This window comes from Oncorhynchus gorbuscha, linkage group LG19 (genome assembly GCF_021184085.1).
Source record: "Oncorhynchus gorbuscha isolate QuinsamMale2020 ecotype Even-year linkage group LG19, OgorEven_v1.0, whole genome shotgun sequence".
Classification (NCBI taxonomy): Eukaryota; Metazoa; Chordata; class Actinopteri; order Salmoniformes; family Salmonidae; genus Oncorhynchus; species Oncorhynchus gorbuscha.
In genome coordinates this window covers 13611342-13632290 of record NC_060191.1, presented here as the reverse complement: position 1 = coordinate 13632290, position 20949 = coordinate 13611342, and the positions used below count along the sequence as shown (strand labels likewise).

General features: G+C 46.3%; 1 protein-coding gene across 1 annotated transcript in view; it reads right to left on the bottom strand.

Annotated features, from left to right (window-relative positions):
• The window catches only part of LOC124004660 (E3 ubiquitin-protein ligase znrf2-like), an 85017-nt gene that overhangs the window by 22753 nt on the left and 41315 nt on the right, over positions 1-20949 (bottom strand). The window contains exon 2 of the mRNA XM_046313328.1: positions 10992-11087. Coding sequence (XP_046169284.1) covers positions 10992-11087 — 96 coding nt within the window. The remainder of the gene's footprint in view (positions 1-10991; positions 11088-20949) is intronic.

The following is a 20949-nucleotide window of genomic DNA, read 5'->3' as shown; positions in this document are numbered from 1 at the left end:
GACTAGCCAATGCAGGACCTTGGAGTGATCAGACCAAAGCACAAGCAGGGTATCAGACAAAATCTCAACATGACCTCTGACACTTTCCGACCCAACCCAGGTCAAGACTTCCTCTGCTCTCTTCCTGCTCTGGTTCCCTCAGTAGGGGACCTCAGCAGCAGGGTGGGAGGGGGGAGTGTGCAGGGTAAGCCTTCTTTCCTCCACCTGTTTCCTCCTCCATCTGTCCTCCTCCCTTTTATGATAACATAGAGTGCTTTTCTCTCCCTCTCCTCTGCCCAGACTACAACCCACAGCCCAGCCCCCCATTTACACTGAACAAAAATATAAACGCAACATGCAACAATTTCAATGATTTTACTGAGTTAGAGTTCATATGAGGAAATCAGTCAATTTAAATAAATCCATTATGCCCTAATAAAGATTTCACACTGGGCAGGGGCGCAGCCATGGGGGAGCCAGCCCCAGCCAATCAGAATGAGTTTTTCCCCACAAAAGGGCTTTATTACAGACAGAAATACTCCTCAGTGTCATCAGCCATCCGGGTGGCTGGTCTCAGACGATCCCACAGGTGAAGAAGCCGGATGTGAAGGTCCTGGGCTGGCGTGGTTATACGTGGTCTGTGGTTGTGAGGTCGTTGGACGTACTGCCAAATTCTCTCACATTCAATTTTCTGGCAACAGCTCTGGTGGACATTCCTGCAGTCAGCATGTCAATTGCACATTCCGTCAAAACTTGAGACATCTGTGGCATTGTGTTGTGTGACAAAACTGCACATTTTAGAGTGGCCTTTTATTATCCCCAGCACAAGGTGCACCTGTGTAATGATCATGCTGTTTAATCAGCTTCTTGTTATGCCACAACTGTCAGGATGGTGGATTATTATTATTAGCTCATTAACAGGGATGTAAACAAATTTGTGCACCAACATTTTTAGAGAAATAAGCCTTTTGTGCGTATGGAACATTTCTGTGATACTTTTTTTTAGCTCATGAAACATGGGACCAACACTTTACATGTTGCGTTTATATTTTTGTTCAGTATACAAACGACACACCATGCAAATGAATGGAGATTGATTTTAGGTGCCAATTACATAAACCATAAATATATTACTAACAACTTCTATCCCTGGTTCTGAAGTTGGGAGGTCTGTATGGGGTGGGTGGGGCCTGTATGGGGAGGGTGGGCCTGTATGGGGTGGGTGGGCCTGTATGGGGAGGGTGGGCCTGTATGGGGAGGGTGGGGCCTGTATGGGGAGGGTGGGGCCTGTATGGGGAGGGTGGGGCCTGTATGGGGAGGGTGGGGTCTGTATGGGGAGGGGTCTGTATGGGGAGGGTGGGGTCTGTATGGGGAGCGAGGGGTCCGTATGGGGAGGGTGGGGTCTGTATGGGGAGGGAGGGGTCTGTATGGGGAGGGTGGGGTCTGAATGGGGAGGGTGGGGCCTGTATGGGGAGGGAGGGTCTGTATGGGGAGGGAGGGGTCTGTATGGGGAGGGAGTGGTCTGTATGGGGAGGGTGGGGTCTGCATGGGGAGGGTGGGGTCTGTATGGGGAGGGTGGGGCCTGTATGGGGAGGGAGGGGTCTGTATGGGGAGGTAGGGGTCTGTATTGGGAGGGTGGGGTCTGTATGAGGAGGGTGGGGTCTGTATGGGAAGGGTGGCTGTGTGTGCCCTAGAAAAGCCTGTGTGTGGGTCATGCTTGTTTTATTGTGCCTGTTGATGGTAGTAGGATACCTGGACAAGACAAGACAAGACATGCAGGCAGTCTATACTTGTTTGCTGAGCTGAGTTCAGCTAGTCATAGTCTCAGGGCACACAGACAGGGACAGTTAGGAACCTAGGGAAAAGTCTCGATCAACATTAGACTACACAGGCCTCATAAAGACATTGTTAGCATCTCCCTCTACACAGACCACTGGCCATTCATTTCAATCACTTCATGACACATGCAAGCAGTTGCACACACTCACACACTCTCACTCTCACACACACACACACACACACACACACACACACACACACACACACACACACACACACACACACACACACACACACACACACACACACACACACACACACACACACACACACACACACACACACACACACACACACACACACACACACACACACACACACACACACACTAACCCTCGTTAACATGCGCAGCTGATTCACCGTCTTTGAGTCTAACGACAGGTCAGAGGCCTGTGTCGTGATGGAGGACCATGTTACTGTGGTAATGGGGTCGGTGACGTTAGCGTGTGTCATGGGTCGTCTATATACCAGACAGACACAGAACGGATGACTAGCAAAACAATCTTTGGAAAAACTGTCTCTCTAGCTAGAAACAGGAGGAAGGAAATGTGACACTAAGTGTCCGCCCCAAATGGCAGCCTATTCCTAATTGAAACCCTGAGCGCTGACCAAGAGAAGGAATGGCATATTAATACAGTGTATTATTAACCTGAATGCACTCTAATGTAGCCGACAGATGAACACCACCAAGATAAAAATCATCATCAATATGTTCAGAACGTATTCTACTTCTCTCAAAAACACTTTATTTACACCAATGTGACTGTATTAGGATAGATAACGAATCCTATTTAGTATTAGTATTTTAGGGAATAGAGTGTAAGTGTACTGTAGTACTGTAGAGGGAGACAGTGCTAGGACAGGGAAACTAGTGAGCACAGAACTGCTAGACGGCTTCTCAGCAGGGGATTTCTATCGTCATGGAAATGCACACACACAAGTAAAGGTGTGTTTTCCATCAGCAAAGAAGATCAAAACACAGGTTCTCAAGCCCTTTAGTAACTTTGTTTTTCCACCATGTCCCAGCCAAGAATAACAGAGAGAAGCAGGAGTGGTGGGAGGTGTCAATCATGGTACAATATTACCATAAATCAAATGGTGAAACCCTATTCTAAAATGGAACAAACCATAGAAAATGTGGCCTATCTATCTCTATCTGTAAGACCAATAGACTCTCTGATCACCGCCAAGAGAGGGCTGTCTCCAGCCTCCACACTCCAGCCCTGTGGTTCTTTTCAGGCATTGACAGGGCTGTGGAGGTGGAAAGTGCAGCTGGCTTTGGCCTGGTTGATTAAATGGGCAGTCTGGCTCTCTCTCTCTCTCCATTCCCCATCTCTTTCTCTCTCTCCTCTCTTTTCCCTCTCTGGGTATGCCTGCCTGCTGCCCTGCATGTTAAAGCTGCTCCTCTTGGCTCAGTGTCAGAGCAGGGTTCTCTACTGGGACTCTCCACATTCCAACTTACTGCCAACTTCCTTTTCAGCAAAAACAGAAGAGCCTGAAAAGCAGGGACTAATTGATACCTGTCCACACTGACTCATCATCATGGCCTTATCTCCCTGTCCTTACTGTAATTAGCCTATAGGGGCTTCCTGCCCAGCCCATGCCACACAGAGAGGACTTCGGTGTGTGTGTGTATGCGTGGCCCTCCAGGTCTAAAAGGAGTCCTTGTGGCTTTAGAGTTACCCAGGATCTGTGCTGTTGGATCAGACTCAGGGCTCAGTGGTGTGTTGTGTTCACTGTTTAGAATGAGAGGAGGCTCAACATTGATCCTGTGGTATCGTCTAAATTCAACTTTAGCCATGGTTTAGTGCTCTCTGTGTATGAGCTGGACAGAGAAAGGATGCAGGGAATGTATTATACTAGCTAGGCTACCCCTGCCTTTCCCTCTTAGGTAGACACACACACAACATGTCCCCCTGCCCCCTCAAGCCCAGACATTCGCGACAGACAGACAGACAGACAGACAGACAGACAGACAGACAGACAGACAGACAGACAGACAGACAGACAGACAGACAGACAGACAGACAGACAGACAGACAGACAGACAGACAGACAGACAGACAGACAGACAGACAGACAGACAGACAGACAGACAGACAGACAGACAGACAGACAGACAGACAGACAGACAGACAGACAGACAGACAGACAGACAGACAGACAGACAGACAGACAGACAGACAGACAGACAGACAGACAGACAGACAGACAGACAGACAGACAGACAACCGGGACTGTGGCTTCTTCAATAGGAGAGAGAGAAAATGTCTGCTCCAAGCTGTTGCGCATGCAAAACGCTGCTGGCACCCAGCCATACAATGACGCAATGTGATCTTTCTCGCTCATTTTTCAAATTAAAAGCCTGAAACTATGTCTATAGACTGTTCACACCATGGGGAACCATAGGAAAATTAATCTGGTTGATATCCCTTTAAATGGAGCGAAGGCAGGCAATGGAACAGAACAGCACTTCCGGGTTGGATTTTCCTCAGGTTTTCACCTGCAATATCAGTTCTGTTATACTCACAGACAATATTTTGACAGTTTTGGAAACTTTAGAGTGTTGTCTATCCTAATCTGACAATTATATGCATATTATAGATTCTGGGCCTGAGAAATAGGTAGTTTCATTTGGGTATGTTTTTCATCCAAACATCAAAATACTGCTCCCTACCCACAACAGGTTAATGATGCCAAAGACACGACAGTAGGTAGATATTTCCTAGGACGTGGTGTCACGTCATGTGACAGGGCTGTAGAGTGGTCCATAGGATGTCCTGCTGCAGCCCGGCAGTTCTGAGCATACCCTTCCCCTAGCATGTCTCCCCTACATAGCCCGGTTCCTCTCTAGGTTTCTTCCTAGGTTTTGGCCTTTCTAGGGAGTTTTTCCTAGCCACCGTGCTTTTACACCTGCATTGTTTGCTGTTTGGGGTTTTAGGCTGGGTTTCTGTACAGCACTTTTGAGATATCAGCTGATGTACGAAGGGCTATATAAATAAATTTGATTTGATTTGATTTATCTAAGTGTGTGTGTGTGTGTGTGTGTGTGTGTGTGTGTGTGTGTGTGTGTGTGTGTGTGTGTGTGTGTGTGTGTGTGTGTGTGTGTGTGTGTGTGTGTGTGTGTGTGTGTGTGTGTGTGTGTGTGTGTGCAAACAGAATGCAGCTAGGTCCTCCTGTCTGCATTACAGTGGGGGACATACAGCATCACATTGTGTATGTATGGACGTGAGGGCAAGAGAGAGAGTACAGAGAGGGAGAGAGAGAAAGAGAGATTGAGAAAGAGGGAGAGAGAGGGAGACAGCGAGAGAGAGAGGGTAAGTGAGAGACGTAATGGGATTCGCTTAGGGAGTAGGGCCAGTTGTGTGAAAAAGAAACTTCCATTCTCATCCTCTCTTTCTCTCTCGTGTCCCGTACTGCAGAGCAATAGAACAGGTAGAAACACAGAGCTGGCTGTCAGAGTGGTGCTGAGAGAGGAGAGAAGAGAGGAGGAGAGAAGAGAGGAGGCGAGAAGAGAGGAGGAGAGGTAGAAACACATAGCAGGCTGTCAGAGTGGTGCTGAGAGAGGAGAGGAGAGAGGAGGAGAGGAGAGGTAGAAACACAGAGCTGGCTGTCAGAGTGGTGCTGAGAGAGGAGAGGAGGAGAGAAGAGAGGAGGAGAGGATGAGAGGAGGAGAGGAGAGGTAGAAACACAGAGCTGGCTGTCAGAGTGGTGCTGAGAGAGGAGATGAGGAGAGAAGAGAGAAGGAGAGGAGGAGAGGTAGAAACACAGAGCTGAGAGAGGAGAGGAGGAGAGAAGAGAGGAGGAGAGGAGAGGAGGAGAGGTAGAAACAGAGCTGGTTGTCAGAGTGGTGCTGAGAGATGAGAGAAGAGAAGGAGAGGAGGAGAGGTAGAAACACAGAGCTGAGAGAGGAGAGGAGGAGAGAAGAGAGGAGAAGAGGAGAGGAGGAGAGGTAGAAACAGAGCTGGTTGTCAGAGTGTTGCTGAGAGAGGAGAGGAGGAGAGAAGAGAGGAGGAGAGGTAGAATCAGAGCTGGTTGTCAGAGTGTTGCTGAGAGAGGAGAGGAGGAGAGAAGAGAGGAGGAGAGGTAGAATCAGACCTGGTTGTCAGAGTGTTGCTGAGAGAGGAGAGGAGGAGAGAAGAGAGGAGGAGAGGTAGAATCAGAGCTGGTTGTCAGAGTGTTGCTGAGAGAGGAGAGGAGGAGAGAAGAGAGGAGGAGAGGTAGAATCAGACCTGGTTGTCAGAGTGTTGCTGAGAGAGGAGAGGAGGAGAGAAGAGAGGAGGAGAGGTAGAATCAGACCTGGTTGTCAGAGTGTTGCTGGGAGAGGAGAGGAGGAGAGAAGAGAGGAGGAGAGGTAGAATCAGAGCTGGTTGTCAGAGTGGTGCTGAGAGAGGAGAGAAGGAGAGGAGAGGTAGAAACACAGAGCTGGCTGTCAGAGTGGTGCTGAGAGGAGAGGAGGAGAGAAGGGAGGAGAGGAGAAGAGGGAGGAAAGGGATCAGTGATAATCTCTCCTGTCCAACTCCATTACACTCCTCCTCACATGACTGATGAGCCAGACCAGACCTGCACAAAGGGAACACTAACAATCATCTCTCTCTCCATATTCAGACACATAAACATACACACTCTTTACTAAAACTGTAGTGTATCGCTCTCTCTCACCCTCCTTCTGTCTCTCCCTCTCTATTTTCCTTTTCTCTCCCCCCTCCACCCCCCTCTAACCCTGTCTCTCTCATACTCTCCCTCTCTCTCCGGACACAGAGATTAGCTAGAGAGGAGAGGAGAGTGCAGAAAGCCTGGAGGACAGCATAGGACACAGTGCTCAGGAAGAGAATGACTGTCTGAAAAGAGTCTGTCTACAGGGGTACCAGGGCAGGCCAGGACAGGGGGAGAAACCTATTCAGAGAAGAATGGGAGGGGGGAGTAAAGAGAGTGAGTCATGACTCACCACTCATACCCCAGCCAGTCTTCTCTAAGCTCTATTAACCCAGTAAAATGACCTCCATTACTGGAGAATGTGACACATCTCTGATGACCAGCAGGTTTTGTTTAAACGCTGTTGGGCTGTTTAAAACCTGGGAATTATCTTTAAACAGCAGCACTTGTCCTCTCTGTCAACTGGGTGTGTTTAAAAAGCCCTTCTTCAGGCTGAGGGAGACGAAACAAGAGGTTTAAAGTCCACATGACTGATACATCCGTCTGGGGCTTGACCATATACTTGGTCTCCTCTGATGCAGGCAGGCAGGGGAGAGATTGTGTCACAGATAGCACATAAACACAGACAACCACAACATCAGGAGTGAAGCACACACACAAACACACACACACACACACACACACACACACACACACACACACACACACACACACACACACACACACACACACACACACACACACACACACACACACACACACACACACACACACACACACACACACACACACACACACACAAAACCGGCTACCACCCCTTAATTCATCGTCCCACTGTGTTTGATGATGGATGCCTTTCCCTCAGTCTGGGTTGGTGTATGAGAAACCAGGTCCTTCAGCCATCATCAGCCCAATGCTGTTCCATCACAGTCACACTAAAAACAAGCAGACACAGAGAAACTGCTGCTGCCACTCTTACCCACTCCTGAGCCAAGATGAATGCCTGTTTGACTAGACTTTTACAGCAAGTCACTGTGGACTGAAGCTCCTCCATGATCCAATAATATAACATTCATAGAAGTGTCCAGAATTTGACCTCTGCTGAAAAAAATAATATTGGCTACATGAGCTGCCAGACATGTGAGAGGACTGCTCAGAGAAAAGAAACAGACACATGTTATTGCATCAGAAGTCGCTATGTCTCAGTGTTGTAAAACGTCACCCAAATGGCCCTCTATTCCCTACATAGTGCATAACGTTTTCCCAGGTCACATAGGGCTTTAGTCAAAATTAGTGCACTGTATAGTGAATGAGGTGCCATTTGGGATGCAGACAACATGCAGTCATTTGTTTTCTGACTAACTGAGTCCTACATGCTGACTTAGTGCTTAGAAGGGGCCACTACAAACTCCTAATTAGAGCTATTAGGCAATGACTTCCAGAGCCTGGGACCATCGTAGGAAGTATTTAAAAGAGAGGCAGGGAGATACAAGTGTGGGAGGCAGAAATGTGTGTGTGTGTGTGGGTGTGTGTGTGTGTGTGTGTGTGTGTGTGTGTGTGTGTGTGTGTGTGTGTGTGTGTGTGTGTGTGTGTGTGTGTGTGTGTGTGTGTGTGTGTGTGTGTGTGTGTGTGTGTGTGGTCTGTGCTACTCTGTGCTCCAGAAACACACAGTGAGCATGAGGTCATATCCCCTTGAGGAAGCAAGAGGAAATTAGCCATCCCTTTAAGACTGATGCGATAGTTCTTAATAAAACAAACACCACTGGACCTTTCTTAATATAGGGCTGAGCTCTGAGTGTGTGTGTATGTGTGTATGTGCGTGCGTGCGTGCGTGCGTGCGTGCGTGCGTGCGTGCGTGCGTGCGTGCGCGTGTCTGTATGTATGTATGTATGTATGTATGTATGTATGTATGTATGTATGTATGTATGTATGTATGTATGTATGTATGTATGTATGTATGTATGTATGTATGTATGTATGTATGTATGTATGTATGTATGTATGTATGTATGCATGTATGTATGTATGTACGTGAGTGCGTGCGTGTGTGTATGTGTGTATGTATGTACGTGCGTGTGTTCGTGCGAGTTGGTTTGCGTGCGTGTGTGTGTGTGTATGTATGTATGTATGTATGTATGTATGTATGTATGTATGTATGTATGTATGTATGTATGTATGTATGTATGTATGTATGTATGTATGTATGTATGTACGTGCGTGCGTGCGAGTGTGTTTGCGTGCGTGCGTGTGTGCGTGTGTATGTATGTATGTATGTATGTATGTAAGTGCGTGCGTGCGTGTTTGCGTGTGTGCGTGAGTGTATGTATGTATGTATGTATGTATGTATGTATGTATGTATGTATGTATGTATGTATGTATGTATGTATGTATGTATGTATGTATGTATGTATGTTATGTATGTATGTTATGTATGTATGTATGTATGTATGTATGTATGTATGTATGTATGTATGTATGTATGTATGTATGTATGTATGTATGTATGTATGTATGTATGTATGTATGTATGTATGTATGTATGTATGTATGTATGTGCGTGCGTGCGTGCGTGCGTGCGTGCGTGCGTGCGTGCATGTATGTATGTGCGTGCGTGCGTGCGTGCGTGCGTGCGTATGTATGTATGTGCGTGCATGTATGTATGTATGTATGTATGTATGTATGTATGTATGTATGTATGTATGTATGTATGTATGTATGTATGTATGTATGTATGTATGTATGTATGTATGTATGTATGTATGTATGTATGTATGTGTATGTATGTACGTGCGTGTGTGCATGTATGTACGTGCGTGTGTGCATGTATGTATGTATGTATGTATGTATGTATGTATGTATGTATGTATGTATGTATGTATGTATGTATGTATGTATGTATGTATGTATGTATGTATGTATGTATGTATGTATGTATGTATGTATGTATGTATGTATGTACGTGCGTGCGTGTGTGCGTGTATGTATGTATGGATATATATATGTACGTGCGTGCGTGCGTGCGTGCGTGCGTGCGTGCGTATGTATGTATGTATGTATGTATGTATGTATGTATGTACGTACGTACGTACGTATGTATGTATGTATGTATGTATGTATGTATGTATGTACGTGTGTGCGTGTGTGTGTGTGTGTGTATGTATGTACGTGTGTGTATGTATGTATGTATGTATGTATGTATGTATGTATGTATGTATGTATGTATGTATGTATGTATGTATGTATGTATGTATGTATGTATGTATGTATGTATGTATGTATGTATGTATGTATGTATGTATGTATGTATGTATGTACGTGCGTGCGTGTATGTATATATGTACGTGAGTGCGTGTGTGTATGTGTGTATGTACATACGTGCGTGTGTGCGTGTGTGTATGTACATACGTGCGTGTGTGCGTGTGTGTATGTACATACGTGCATGTGTGCATGTATGTATGTATGTATGTATGTATGTATGTATGTATGTATGTATGTATGTATGTATGTATGTATGTATGTATGTATGTATGTATGTATGTATGTATGTATGTATGTACGTACGTACGTGTGCGTGTGTGTTTGCGTGCGTGCGTGCATGTAGAACTCTGCTTCTTCTCAACCAGGAATGTAAACAGAGCTAAAAGTAAGCTCGGGGGCTCCAACGTTCCCCTCTCACTGCTGTATCCTAGTTTACATCTCCGCTGCAGAGATTACAGTATCAAATACATTACATGTTTTCACTGTCATTCACATAAACACTGTCCACTTAAGACTTGCAACCTGTTCAGTTGGTTTATGAAGAGATGGCCCATAAATCAATTGGACCAGTCATCAGAAAGAGATTAAGAAACCAGGGGGAGATGCAATTGATTAGGAACCTTAGATTACAATTATTACTAGATCACTCATAACCATAGTAATACGACTTGTTCTTCCACTGAGCCCCTACCCAGCCTGTTATGATGTACTTAGCTGTGTGTTGGCACCATAGTAATTCCACTGGGTGTTTATATAGACTGACAATGACTGAAAATGTGCAAAGGCTGATTAAGGCATTAAAGCGGCAACACAATGGGAGACAAATGAAAGATAAAGAGAGAGAGTTTGTGTTTGAATTGAACTGCAGAGGAGAGAGTTAATTTTGATCAATTTAGTCAGACAGTATTGGACAGACCAGGAAGTCCAGCGACAGTCCCCTCTGTAACAGATCTGCCATAAAACACTTTGTCTTGCCATTATGATTACACAGACACAGAGCTAACACCTGCCGTGACACTAGTCACATTAGTCACTGATGGGGAGGAGGAGTGGTATTGTAACTGCCAAACCTCAGGCAGCTCATTCAGACACTGTCTGACAGCAACCATGTTGCAATAAATTAGCTTGTCAATTAACTCACAGACAGCCAAGGCAACGTCTTGTCTGGCCACACACACTGTAAGCCCTTCCCCTTCACACGCACCCGTTCAGCAAAGGAGAACAGTCTAGGGGTAGGGGAGTAAAGTAAGCCGTCTTACCGTTATAGGTCACTCTGGGTTTGGTCAAGCACATGACGATGTGTAGATCCATCTCATCCGTGGAGACAAACTTGGAGCAGACAGGGCACATGAAGCCTGCATGGAGGGAGAAGGGAGGAGGAAAGGAAGACCAAGTGGTAAATATCAGAAATCTAATTCTGTAAAGGGAAATCATTAAGTACCTATATTGTACGTATATTGTTACCATAACACAGCATCACACACCTGAACCCCTCCGCCCAGCCACCACAACATTCTCTCTCTGACATTACAAACTGAGTTCTCCCTATTACATTCTCCTGTAATTACACTCTATGAGTCACACTCAATAATCTCCCTGTGATATTAACAGCAAAGATGATAAAATGAGGTGATATTTAACACTGATTGCAAAGCTTGTCTTGACATTATCACTGTGATGCAGCAGATGGCAGAGACGCTCTTTAAACTGAGATGATTAATGATCGTGTTTGGTAACTCTGCACTAAACAGTTAACACAACTAGACAGCCAAACAGACTGACAGACAGGGTTTAATGTTGTTATCGATGATGTGGTATGATAACATCTGGTTAGTGTAGGACTGATAGGGGTAGTATAGGAGGTATCTATCATTTGACTGGACTAGCAGCTGGGTTTATGGCAACCACCTCGGGTGGGCACAGAGGGAGTGTGTGTGTGTGTGTGTGTGTGTGTGTGTGTGTGTGTGTGTGTGTGTGTGTGTGTGTGTGTGTGTGTGTGTGTGTGTGTGTGTGTGTGTGTGTGTGTGTGTGTGTGTGTGTGTGTGTGTGTGTGTGTGTGTGTATGTATGTATGTATGTATGTATGTATGTATGTATGTATGTATGTATGTATGTATGTATGTATGCGAGTGAGTGAGTGAGTGAGTGAGTGTATGTCTGTGTGAGTGTGTGAGTGTGTGTGTGTGTGTGTGTGTGTGTGTGTGTGTGTGTGTGTGTGTGTGTGTGTGTGTGTGTGTGTGTGTGTGTGTGTGTGTGTGTGTGTGTGTGTGTGTGTGTGTGTGTGTGTGTGTGTGTGTGTGTGTGTGTGTGTGAGTGTGTGTATGTATGTACAGTGAGGGAAAAAAGTATTTGATCCCCTGCTGATTTTGTACGTTTGCCCACTGACAAAGAAATGATCAGTCAATAATTTTAAATGGTAGATTTATTTGAACAGTGAAAGACAGAATAACAACAACAAAATCCAGAAAAGCGTATGTCAAAAATATTAGAAATTGATTTGCATTTTAACGAGGGAAAGAAGTATTTGACCCCCTCTCAATCAGAAAGATTTAATTTATACAGGTAACGAGCTGAGATTAAGAGCACACTCTTAAAGGGAGTGCCCCTAATATCAGTTCGTTACCTGTATAAAAGACACCTGTCCACAGAAGCAATCAATCAATCAGATATCAAACTCTCCACCATGGCCAAGACCAAAGAGCTCTCCAAGGATGTCAGGAACAAGATTGTAGACCTACACAAGGCTGGAATGGGCTACAAGACCATTGCCAAGCAGCTTGGTGAGAAGGTCCCTTTTGGTGCGGCAGCGTAGCCTAGTGGTTAGAGCGTTGGACTAGTAACCGGAAGGTTGCGAGTTCAAACCCCCGAGCTGACAAGGTACAAATCTGTCGTTCTGCCCCTTGGCAGTTAACCCACTGTTCCCAGGCCGTCATTGAAAATAAGAATGTGTTCTTAACTGACTTGCCTGGTTAAATAAAGGTACAAAAAAAAAAAAAAAAAAAAAAAGGTGACAACAGTTGGTGCGATTATTAGCAGATGGAAGAAACACAAAGAACTGTCAATCTCCCTCTGCCTGGGCTCCATGCAAGATCTCACCTCGCGGAGTTGCAATGATCATGAGAACGGTGAGGAATCAGCCCAGAACTACACGGGAGGATCTTGTCAATGATCTCAAGGCAGCTGGGACCATAGTCACCAAGAAAACAATTGGTAACACACTACGCCGTGAAGGACTGAAATCCTGCAGCGCCCGCAAGGTCCCCCTGGTCAAGAAAGCACAAATACAAGCCCTTCTGAAGTTTGCCAATGAACATCTGAATGATTCAGAGGACAAATGAGACCAAAATGGAGCTCTTTGGCTTCAACTCAACTCGCTGTGTTTGAAGGAGGAGGAATGTTGCCTATGACCCCAAGAACACCATCCCCACCATCAAACATGGAGGTGGAAACATTCTGCTTTTGGGGGTGTTTTTCTGCAAAGGGGACAGGACAACTTCACCGCATCAACGGGACGATGGACGGGGCCATGTACAGTCAAATCCTGGGTGAGAACCTCCTTCCCTCAGCCAGGGCATTGAAAATGGGTCGTGGATCGGTATTCAAGCATGACAATGACCCAAAACACACGGCCAAGGCAACAAAGGAGTGGCTCAAGAAGAAGCACATTAGGTCCTGGAGTGGCCTAGCCAGTCTCCAGACCTTAATCCCATAGAAAATCTGTGGAGGGAGCTGAAGGTACGAGTTGCCAAACGTCAGCCTCAAAACCTTAATGACTTGGAGAAGATCTGCAAAGAGGAGCGGGACAAAATCCCTCCTGAGATGTGTGCAAACCTGGTGGCCAACTACAAGAAACGTCTGACCTCTGTGATTGCCAACGAGGGTTTTGCCACCAAGTACCAAGTCATGCTTTGCAGAGGGGTCAAATACTTCAAATTAAAATGCAAATCAATTTCTAACATTTTTGACATGCGTTTTTCTGGATTTTCAACTTCAAGGCCCGTTCCCCTCTGCTTATCACACCCATTATATCCTGCAGCTCACTATAGTGTACACAGTGTGTGTGTGTGTGTGTGTGTGTGTGTGTGTGTGTGTGTGTGTGTGTGTGTGTGTGTGTGTGTGTGTGTGTGTGTGTGTGTGTGTGTGTGTGTGTGTGTGTGTGTGTGTGTGTGTGTGTGTGTGTGTGTGTGTGTGTATTTACAGATTATTTCCTGTAAAATACATCCGTATAATGTATGAGTCATCCTGATGTGTGCATGCAAACAGACCCACAGACACATTAACCAGGTTTCCATCTTACCATCGCATGCAGAAGACTTACCTGACGCATAAAAACGACAGTCATGTCGGTACAATTTGATACAGTCAGACAGACCATTTGGTTGTTCCACAAGGTGGGATCTTGTGTCGGTAAAATGAATTATGCGAGAAATGGCATTGGAGAGGCCTAATCATCACATAGAAATAAACTCGGAATCGTGGCCTGATATCCCCCCTCTTCACAACGTGAAAAAGCATTTCAAGTTCAGAAGCAGATGAAATAAGTTATGATGAACTTCACATGGTGGTTAAGTGCATGGTGATCATGCACATTTCCAATAGGCTAAATATGGAGGGTAGGCTATTATTTGAATGCTGTTGACATAATGATCAGTGCTTGGCTGCCAATTATTTCATAAAATGATCTCGCTCTTATCCATATCATATAACCCCCCTGTCCACTTTATCAGCCAAGTCTTGTCTAGACAGAGAGCCTGAAGCAAAACTAGATTGTGCATGTTTGTGTGACAAAACCATCTGTAGTTGAAATTGTGATTGAAACCCACGTAACGTATGTCTTTTAATTGGTACATGGGAACTTCGTCATCACGCAGCCTTTTGTCCACAAAAAGTGGTGGGAACATGCACATATTGTTTTTAATGCAGATTTTAGAATATTCACATGAAAATCTGTCTCCAATTGGATGGAACCCCAGCTATGGACACACACCAGGATGACTGATGTATTATCAGGATGCACTTTCCAGGAAATTAATCTGGAAATATTCAGTCACAACACACACCCCTGTAGGCCCTGCACTCCTACAGGCAACAATCCATCTGTAGCCCAACTCAACTCTGCAGGGGGTACAGTTACGTCTACAGATCTGAAGACAATACTGTAGACAATTTCAGGGGGTAGCCCCGTCTGGGACTTGGTCCGAACCTCTTGACAAGGTTGCTAGGTGTTGGGTTGAGCTTGCTACATTACCCCCTTTCCTTCGGGAGAGCGTGTCCCCACACTTCTCTTTATCAAGTCTCTCACATCACATGTACACTCCTCTTCCATGGCTTCACGGGCGCCATCCCACTTCAGACACCAATGTGTGTCTGTGTGTGCGTCCGGGTATTTTCAGAATCATTTCCTGGAAAATGCCTCCACAGAATATATGCCTCATCCTGGTGTGCGTGCATACAAACAGACACGTGTGTGTGTGTGTGTGTGTGTAGATATTGGCTGTACTAAGTTCTAATCCCTTTCTGTGGGGAGGATATTGGAGAGGAGGAGAGGAGTGTCCCACTTCCAGCAGGGACTAGAAGAGATAAGAGGAGATAAGGTGGGGAATTCAAAGCTGAACTACTACACAACTCCCTCAGCATAAGCTGACTAACTGAGGAGGTTAACCATCTCTCCTTCGCTCACCACCTCTTCCCTCCGTTTAGACACCAAGCTGACACCCTCTGCTCTGGCTCTGGCACAGCAGACTAGCAGACGGGGCAGACTATGACGAGGAGAAGGGCAGCTGTGACCGTCTCTGTGTATGCCCAGTGCTCACTATAGGGCACACAGAGTAGGGAGGAGTACTAGCATGGTATGTCTGCCAACTAGGCCTATAGGACAGAATGGAGCACAGTGGCACAGTATGGCCTGTCTGGCCAGCTGTAGGTCCAGCCAGTCTGGACTCTGGATGTACTGAGTCAATACAGATCATCTAAAGGTGATGCAGAACGTCACATACTACGGGTTTAGTTTGTCTGTATGACTGTTCACCTGACATCTCCAGCCTTTACAAGAGAAGCAATCTATCTGTCTGACCACATGCAGTGTAATACAAACCCAACACGGCTGCTTGCTTGGTGTTAAAGGTAACACACTCCTATCTAATGACTGTCCTTTTGTGTGTGTGTGTGTGTGTGCCACCGTGGTGTGTGTGTGTCTGTGTGTGTCTGTGTGCCACCATGTGTGTGTGTGTGTGTGTGTGTGTGTGTGTGTGTGTGTGTGTGTGTGTGTGTGTGTGTGTGTGTGTGTGTGTGTGTGTGTGTGTGTGTGTGTGTGTGTGTGTGTGTGTGTGTGTGTGTGTGTGTGTGTGTGTGTGTGTGTGCCACCGTGGTGTGTGTGTGTGTCTGTGTGTGTCTGTGTGTGTGTGCCACCATGTGTGTGTGTGTGTGTGTGTGCCACCGTGGTGTGTGCGTGTATGTGTGTCCTCTCTGTGTCTCTGGGTTATTTACTGTAAACCATAGCCACAGGAGGGGAGCAGCTGCATATTAACCAATGACCACATCAACACAGAGCAGGCCAGGGCTGGATCCAGGACCAACTGCCAGAGAACAGCAACTCAAACGTTTTACATCAACACACACAGTGCCCAGTACTCCTACAGGCAACAACCTACATCAAGCCTAACTCAACTCTGCAGGGGGTACAGCTAGATGTACAGATCTGAAGATAATCCACTGGCATGAACTGTATAGGCCTACAAAGCCAGCTACCATGCAGTAGACAGTAACTGTCAGAAAGCCTGCTGTCTGGGAAGGGAAATAATGCGCTCAATTGTACTGGTAATCATGTTCATCTTGTTTCAACATCTGTTTCTATGTGTGAGAGAGAGAGAGAGAGAGAGAGAGAGAGAGAGAGAGAGAGAGAGAGAGAGAGAGAGAGAGAGAGAGAGAGAGAGAGAGAGAGAGAGAGAGAGAGAGAGAGAGAGAGAGAGAGAGAGAGAGAGAGAGAGAGAGAGAGAGAACGAGAGAGGGTGAGAGGGAGAGAGAGCAGACTGTTGGTATAATTCTCTCCTCTCCTGCAGAGAAAGGTTGCACAACATGACATAGCCTTGGCAGCTAGTCTACATCTTTTCTCTGGGTGGCTCTGATCTTGCGGAGATTGTCTGATCACGGTGTTGATTGCAGACTGTTGGACATTTAATTGAAGGAATAATTCTCTCCTCTCCTGCAGAGAAAGGTTGCACAACATGACATAGCCTTGGCAGCTAGTCTACATCTTTTCTCTGGGTTATTCCATTTCAGGGCTCTGATCTTGCGTCATGCTTCATATAGAAAACATACATTGTCTGATCACGGTGTTGTTTAAAGTAAAAAATATCCTCAAGCCAATGTTCTCCCAGTCAGTCAGTCCCATGGGAAGAGGAGAGAGGCCAGCACCATTAGCAACAATCAGATAAGGAGAGAAGGAGTTGGTGAGGAGAGGAGGATATGGGGGATAGAGGGGGAGATGAGAGGAGATGGAGAGTAGAGGAGGAGAGGAGAAGATGGGGAGTAGAGGAGGAGATGGGGAGTAGAGGAGGAGAGGAGTAGAGGCGATGGGGGTAGAGGAGGAGATGGGGAGTAGAGGAGGAGATGTGAAGTAGAGGAGGAGATGGGGAGTAGAGGAGGAGATGAGAGGAGGAGATGGGAAGTAGAGGAGGAGAGGAGTAGAGGAGATGGGGGTAGAGGAGGAGATGGGGAGTAGAGGAGGAGATGTGAAGTAGAGGAGGAGATGGGGAGTAGAGGAGGAGATGAGAGGAGGAGATGGGAAGTAGAGGAGGAGATGAGAGGAGGAGATGGGAAGTAGAGGAGGAGATGAGAGGAGGAGATGGGGAGTAGAGGAGGAGATGAAAGGAGGAGATGGGAAGTAGAGGAGGAGATGAGAGGAGGAGATGAGAGGAGGAGATGGGGAGTAGGTGAGGAGATGAGAAGTAGGGGAGGAGATGGGGAGTAGAGGAGGAGATGAGAGGAGGAGATGGGAAGTAGAGGAGGAGATGAGAGGAGGAGATGGGAAGTAGAGGAGGAGATGAGAGGAGGAGATGGGAAGTAGAGGAGGAGATGAGAGGAAGAGAGGAGTAGAGGAGATGGGGAGTAGAGGAGGAAATGGGGAGTAGAGGAGGAGATGAGAGGAAGAGAGGAGTAGAGGAGATGGGGTAGAGGAGGAGATGAGGAGTAGAGGAGGAGATGAGAGGAGGAGATGGGAAGTAGAGGAGGAGATGAGAGGAGGAGATGGGAAGTAGAGGAGGAGATGAGAGGAAGAGAGGAGTAGAGGAGATGGGGAGTAGAGGAGGAAATGGGGAGTAGAGGAGGAGATGAGAGGAAGAGAGGAGTAGAGGAGATGGGGTAGAGGAGGAGATGAGAGGAAGAGAGGAGTAGAGGAGATGGGGGTAGAGGAGGAGATGAGAGGAAGAGAGGAGTAGAGGAGATGGGGGTAGAGGAGGAGATGAGAGGAAGAGAGGAGTAGAGGAGATGGGGGTAGAGGAGGAGATGAGAGGAAGAGAGGGAGTAGAGGAGATGGGGGTAGAGGAGGAGATGAGAGGAAGAGAGGAGTAGAGGAGATGGGGGTAGAGGAGGAGATGAGAGGAGGAGATGGGGAGTAGATGAGGAGATGAGAGGAGGAGATGGGGAGTAGAGGAGGAGATGAGAGGAGGAGATGGGGAGTAGAGGAGGAGATGAGAAGATGAGATGGGGAGTAGAGGAGGAGATGAGAGGAGGAGATGGGGAGTAGAGGAGGAGATGGGGAGTAGAGGAGGAGATGAGAGGAGGAGATGGGGAGTAGAGGAGGAGATGGGGAGTAGAGGAGGAGATGAGAGGAGGAGATGAGGAGTAGAGGAGGAGATGAGAGGAGGAGATGGGGAGTAGAGGAGGAGATGGGGAGTAGAGGAGGAGATGAGAGGAGGAGATGGGGAGTAGAGGAGGAGATGAGAGGAGGAGATGGGGAGTAGAGGAGGAGATGAGAGGAGGAGATGGGGAGTAGAGGAGGAGATGGGGAGTAGAGGAGGAGATGAGAGGAGGTGATGGGGAGTAGAGGAGGAGATGAGAGGAGGAGATGGGGAGTAGAGGAGGAGATGGGGAGTAGAGGAGGAGATGAGAGGAGGAGATGGGGATTAGAGGAGGAGATGAGAGGAGGAGAGGAGTAGAGGAGATGGTCTATGCTTGTAGGCTATGTAGCAACGTCACATAGATCATTGTATTTCATTTTTAAATGAATACTTTCCCAAGTAAACAAATACTAATGTCCATTCAGATATTCTAATATTTGGTACTGCAGCAACAAATAGCATTTGGTACATCATGCTCTGTTCAAATTAGGAACACCTTCCTTAACTCAGGATCTCCTATAATCCAAACCAAAGGCCTCCGTCAGCATCTATCCCATCTAGCCCCCAGCCTCGATCTTATTAAATCCCATGTATGTATTACATTATCATTTTATGGATCGGCAGGCTAGCTCTAAATGGGATGGTGCGTGGAGCCTTGCCTGAGAACTTCCTTCCTCTCTCACAGCCGTACAGCGCTATTGTCACTATTTAAATTATTTATTTTTTTGATCTTTTTTTCTCTTTAACTCTGCATTGTTGGAAAAGGAACCATAAGTAAGCATTTCATTGTTAGTCTACACCTGTTGTTTACGAAGTGTGACAAATAACATTTGATACGATTTGACTTGTATGTCAGCAGGGCCACACACACACACACACACACACACACACACACACACACACACACACACACACACACACACACACACACACACACACACACACACACACACACACACACACACACACACACACACACACACACACACACACACACACACACACACACACACACACACACACACACACACACACAGGAGTGGAGAAGAGCTCCAGTCCTCCAGGGCCCCAGTCTGGCTTTTCCATCCTTGTCTGTTGACTATGGTGTGAAGGGACAATCACTACATCGAGCTCCTAAATGGTATGACATTTGTTGTAACATACATCTCAGGCAAAGGAGAACCCCCTTTCTCATGGGCTGTTACAGTCTTAAAATGAAATGCAGAAATAGAATTAGAAATAGAACAATCCTGTCAAAATGTCTCCATCCTTGTGATGTAGGTAGTACCCATAATCACTCACCAGACTAACACGCTGGACAGGTCAGCCAAGCAGATACAACCAACCTGACTATAACAACAAAGATGACGCAACACACAGTCAGCTATTTAACCATCAGTTTATTGCATGATGAGACTAGGTTATGTTCTTTTTTTTTTCAACAAAAACCTTCAAACGACAGGATTTTATGATGATACTGAACAGGGACAATGTCGTCTTAATCGTACAATACGCTGTGGATTATTTTCAAACCTCAGCAAATACATAGTGACAGCAGCCTAAAACGTGGACTTTTCCATATTTATCATCAGCAGCCTAAAAAAACATTCTAAAAGCCAGTGCTGCCATGCAGCCTGGAGTCTTCCATCAAGGAGCTGTTCTCCACTCCCCAGTCCCCTGTCCTGCACTCTCTCTGCCACATCAATGATTGATTCTGAGGGCTGGAGCCCCAGGAGAGAGATGGGGGAAGAAGCATCTCTGCCTGGCTATGGAGGGGGGGGATCTGGGCTGAGCAGAGCTAGTGTCCCTGGTCCCTGGAACCTCCATGGTGCTGCTGGTGATGATAATGTCACTGTAGCTTTAGCATGATAAGCTCTGTGGTACATAACGTTCCTGTGGGTGGGTAGACCGGCTGACTGGTTGGGACATTATTACACAGACAGACATGAATGTTGTATGATTACTGCTAAACGTATGAGTATAGACTGAGATAGAGAGAGAGAGTGAAACAGAAAGCAAAATAGAGAGAAATAGAGAGAAATAGAATGAGTAGAGACGGCCAGGGTAGTGGGTTCGATCCCCGGGACCACCCATACGTAGAATGTATGCACACATGACTGTAAGTCGCTTTGGATAAAAGCGTCTGCTAAATGGCATATATTATTATTATATATTATAGAGAGAAATAGATAGAATGAGATTATACACTGAGTATACTAAACATTAGGAACACCTTCCTAATGTTGAGCTGATGAAAATGCTGAAATGATTATCAGTTGAAGTTGAATTGAACAGTGTTAAACAATCAGTAAGGAGAAAGACGTGATATCCATAAAGAGTCCAGTGAACCATTGTCTAATTAAGCAATAAAGCCCAAGGGG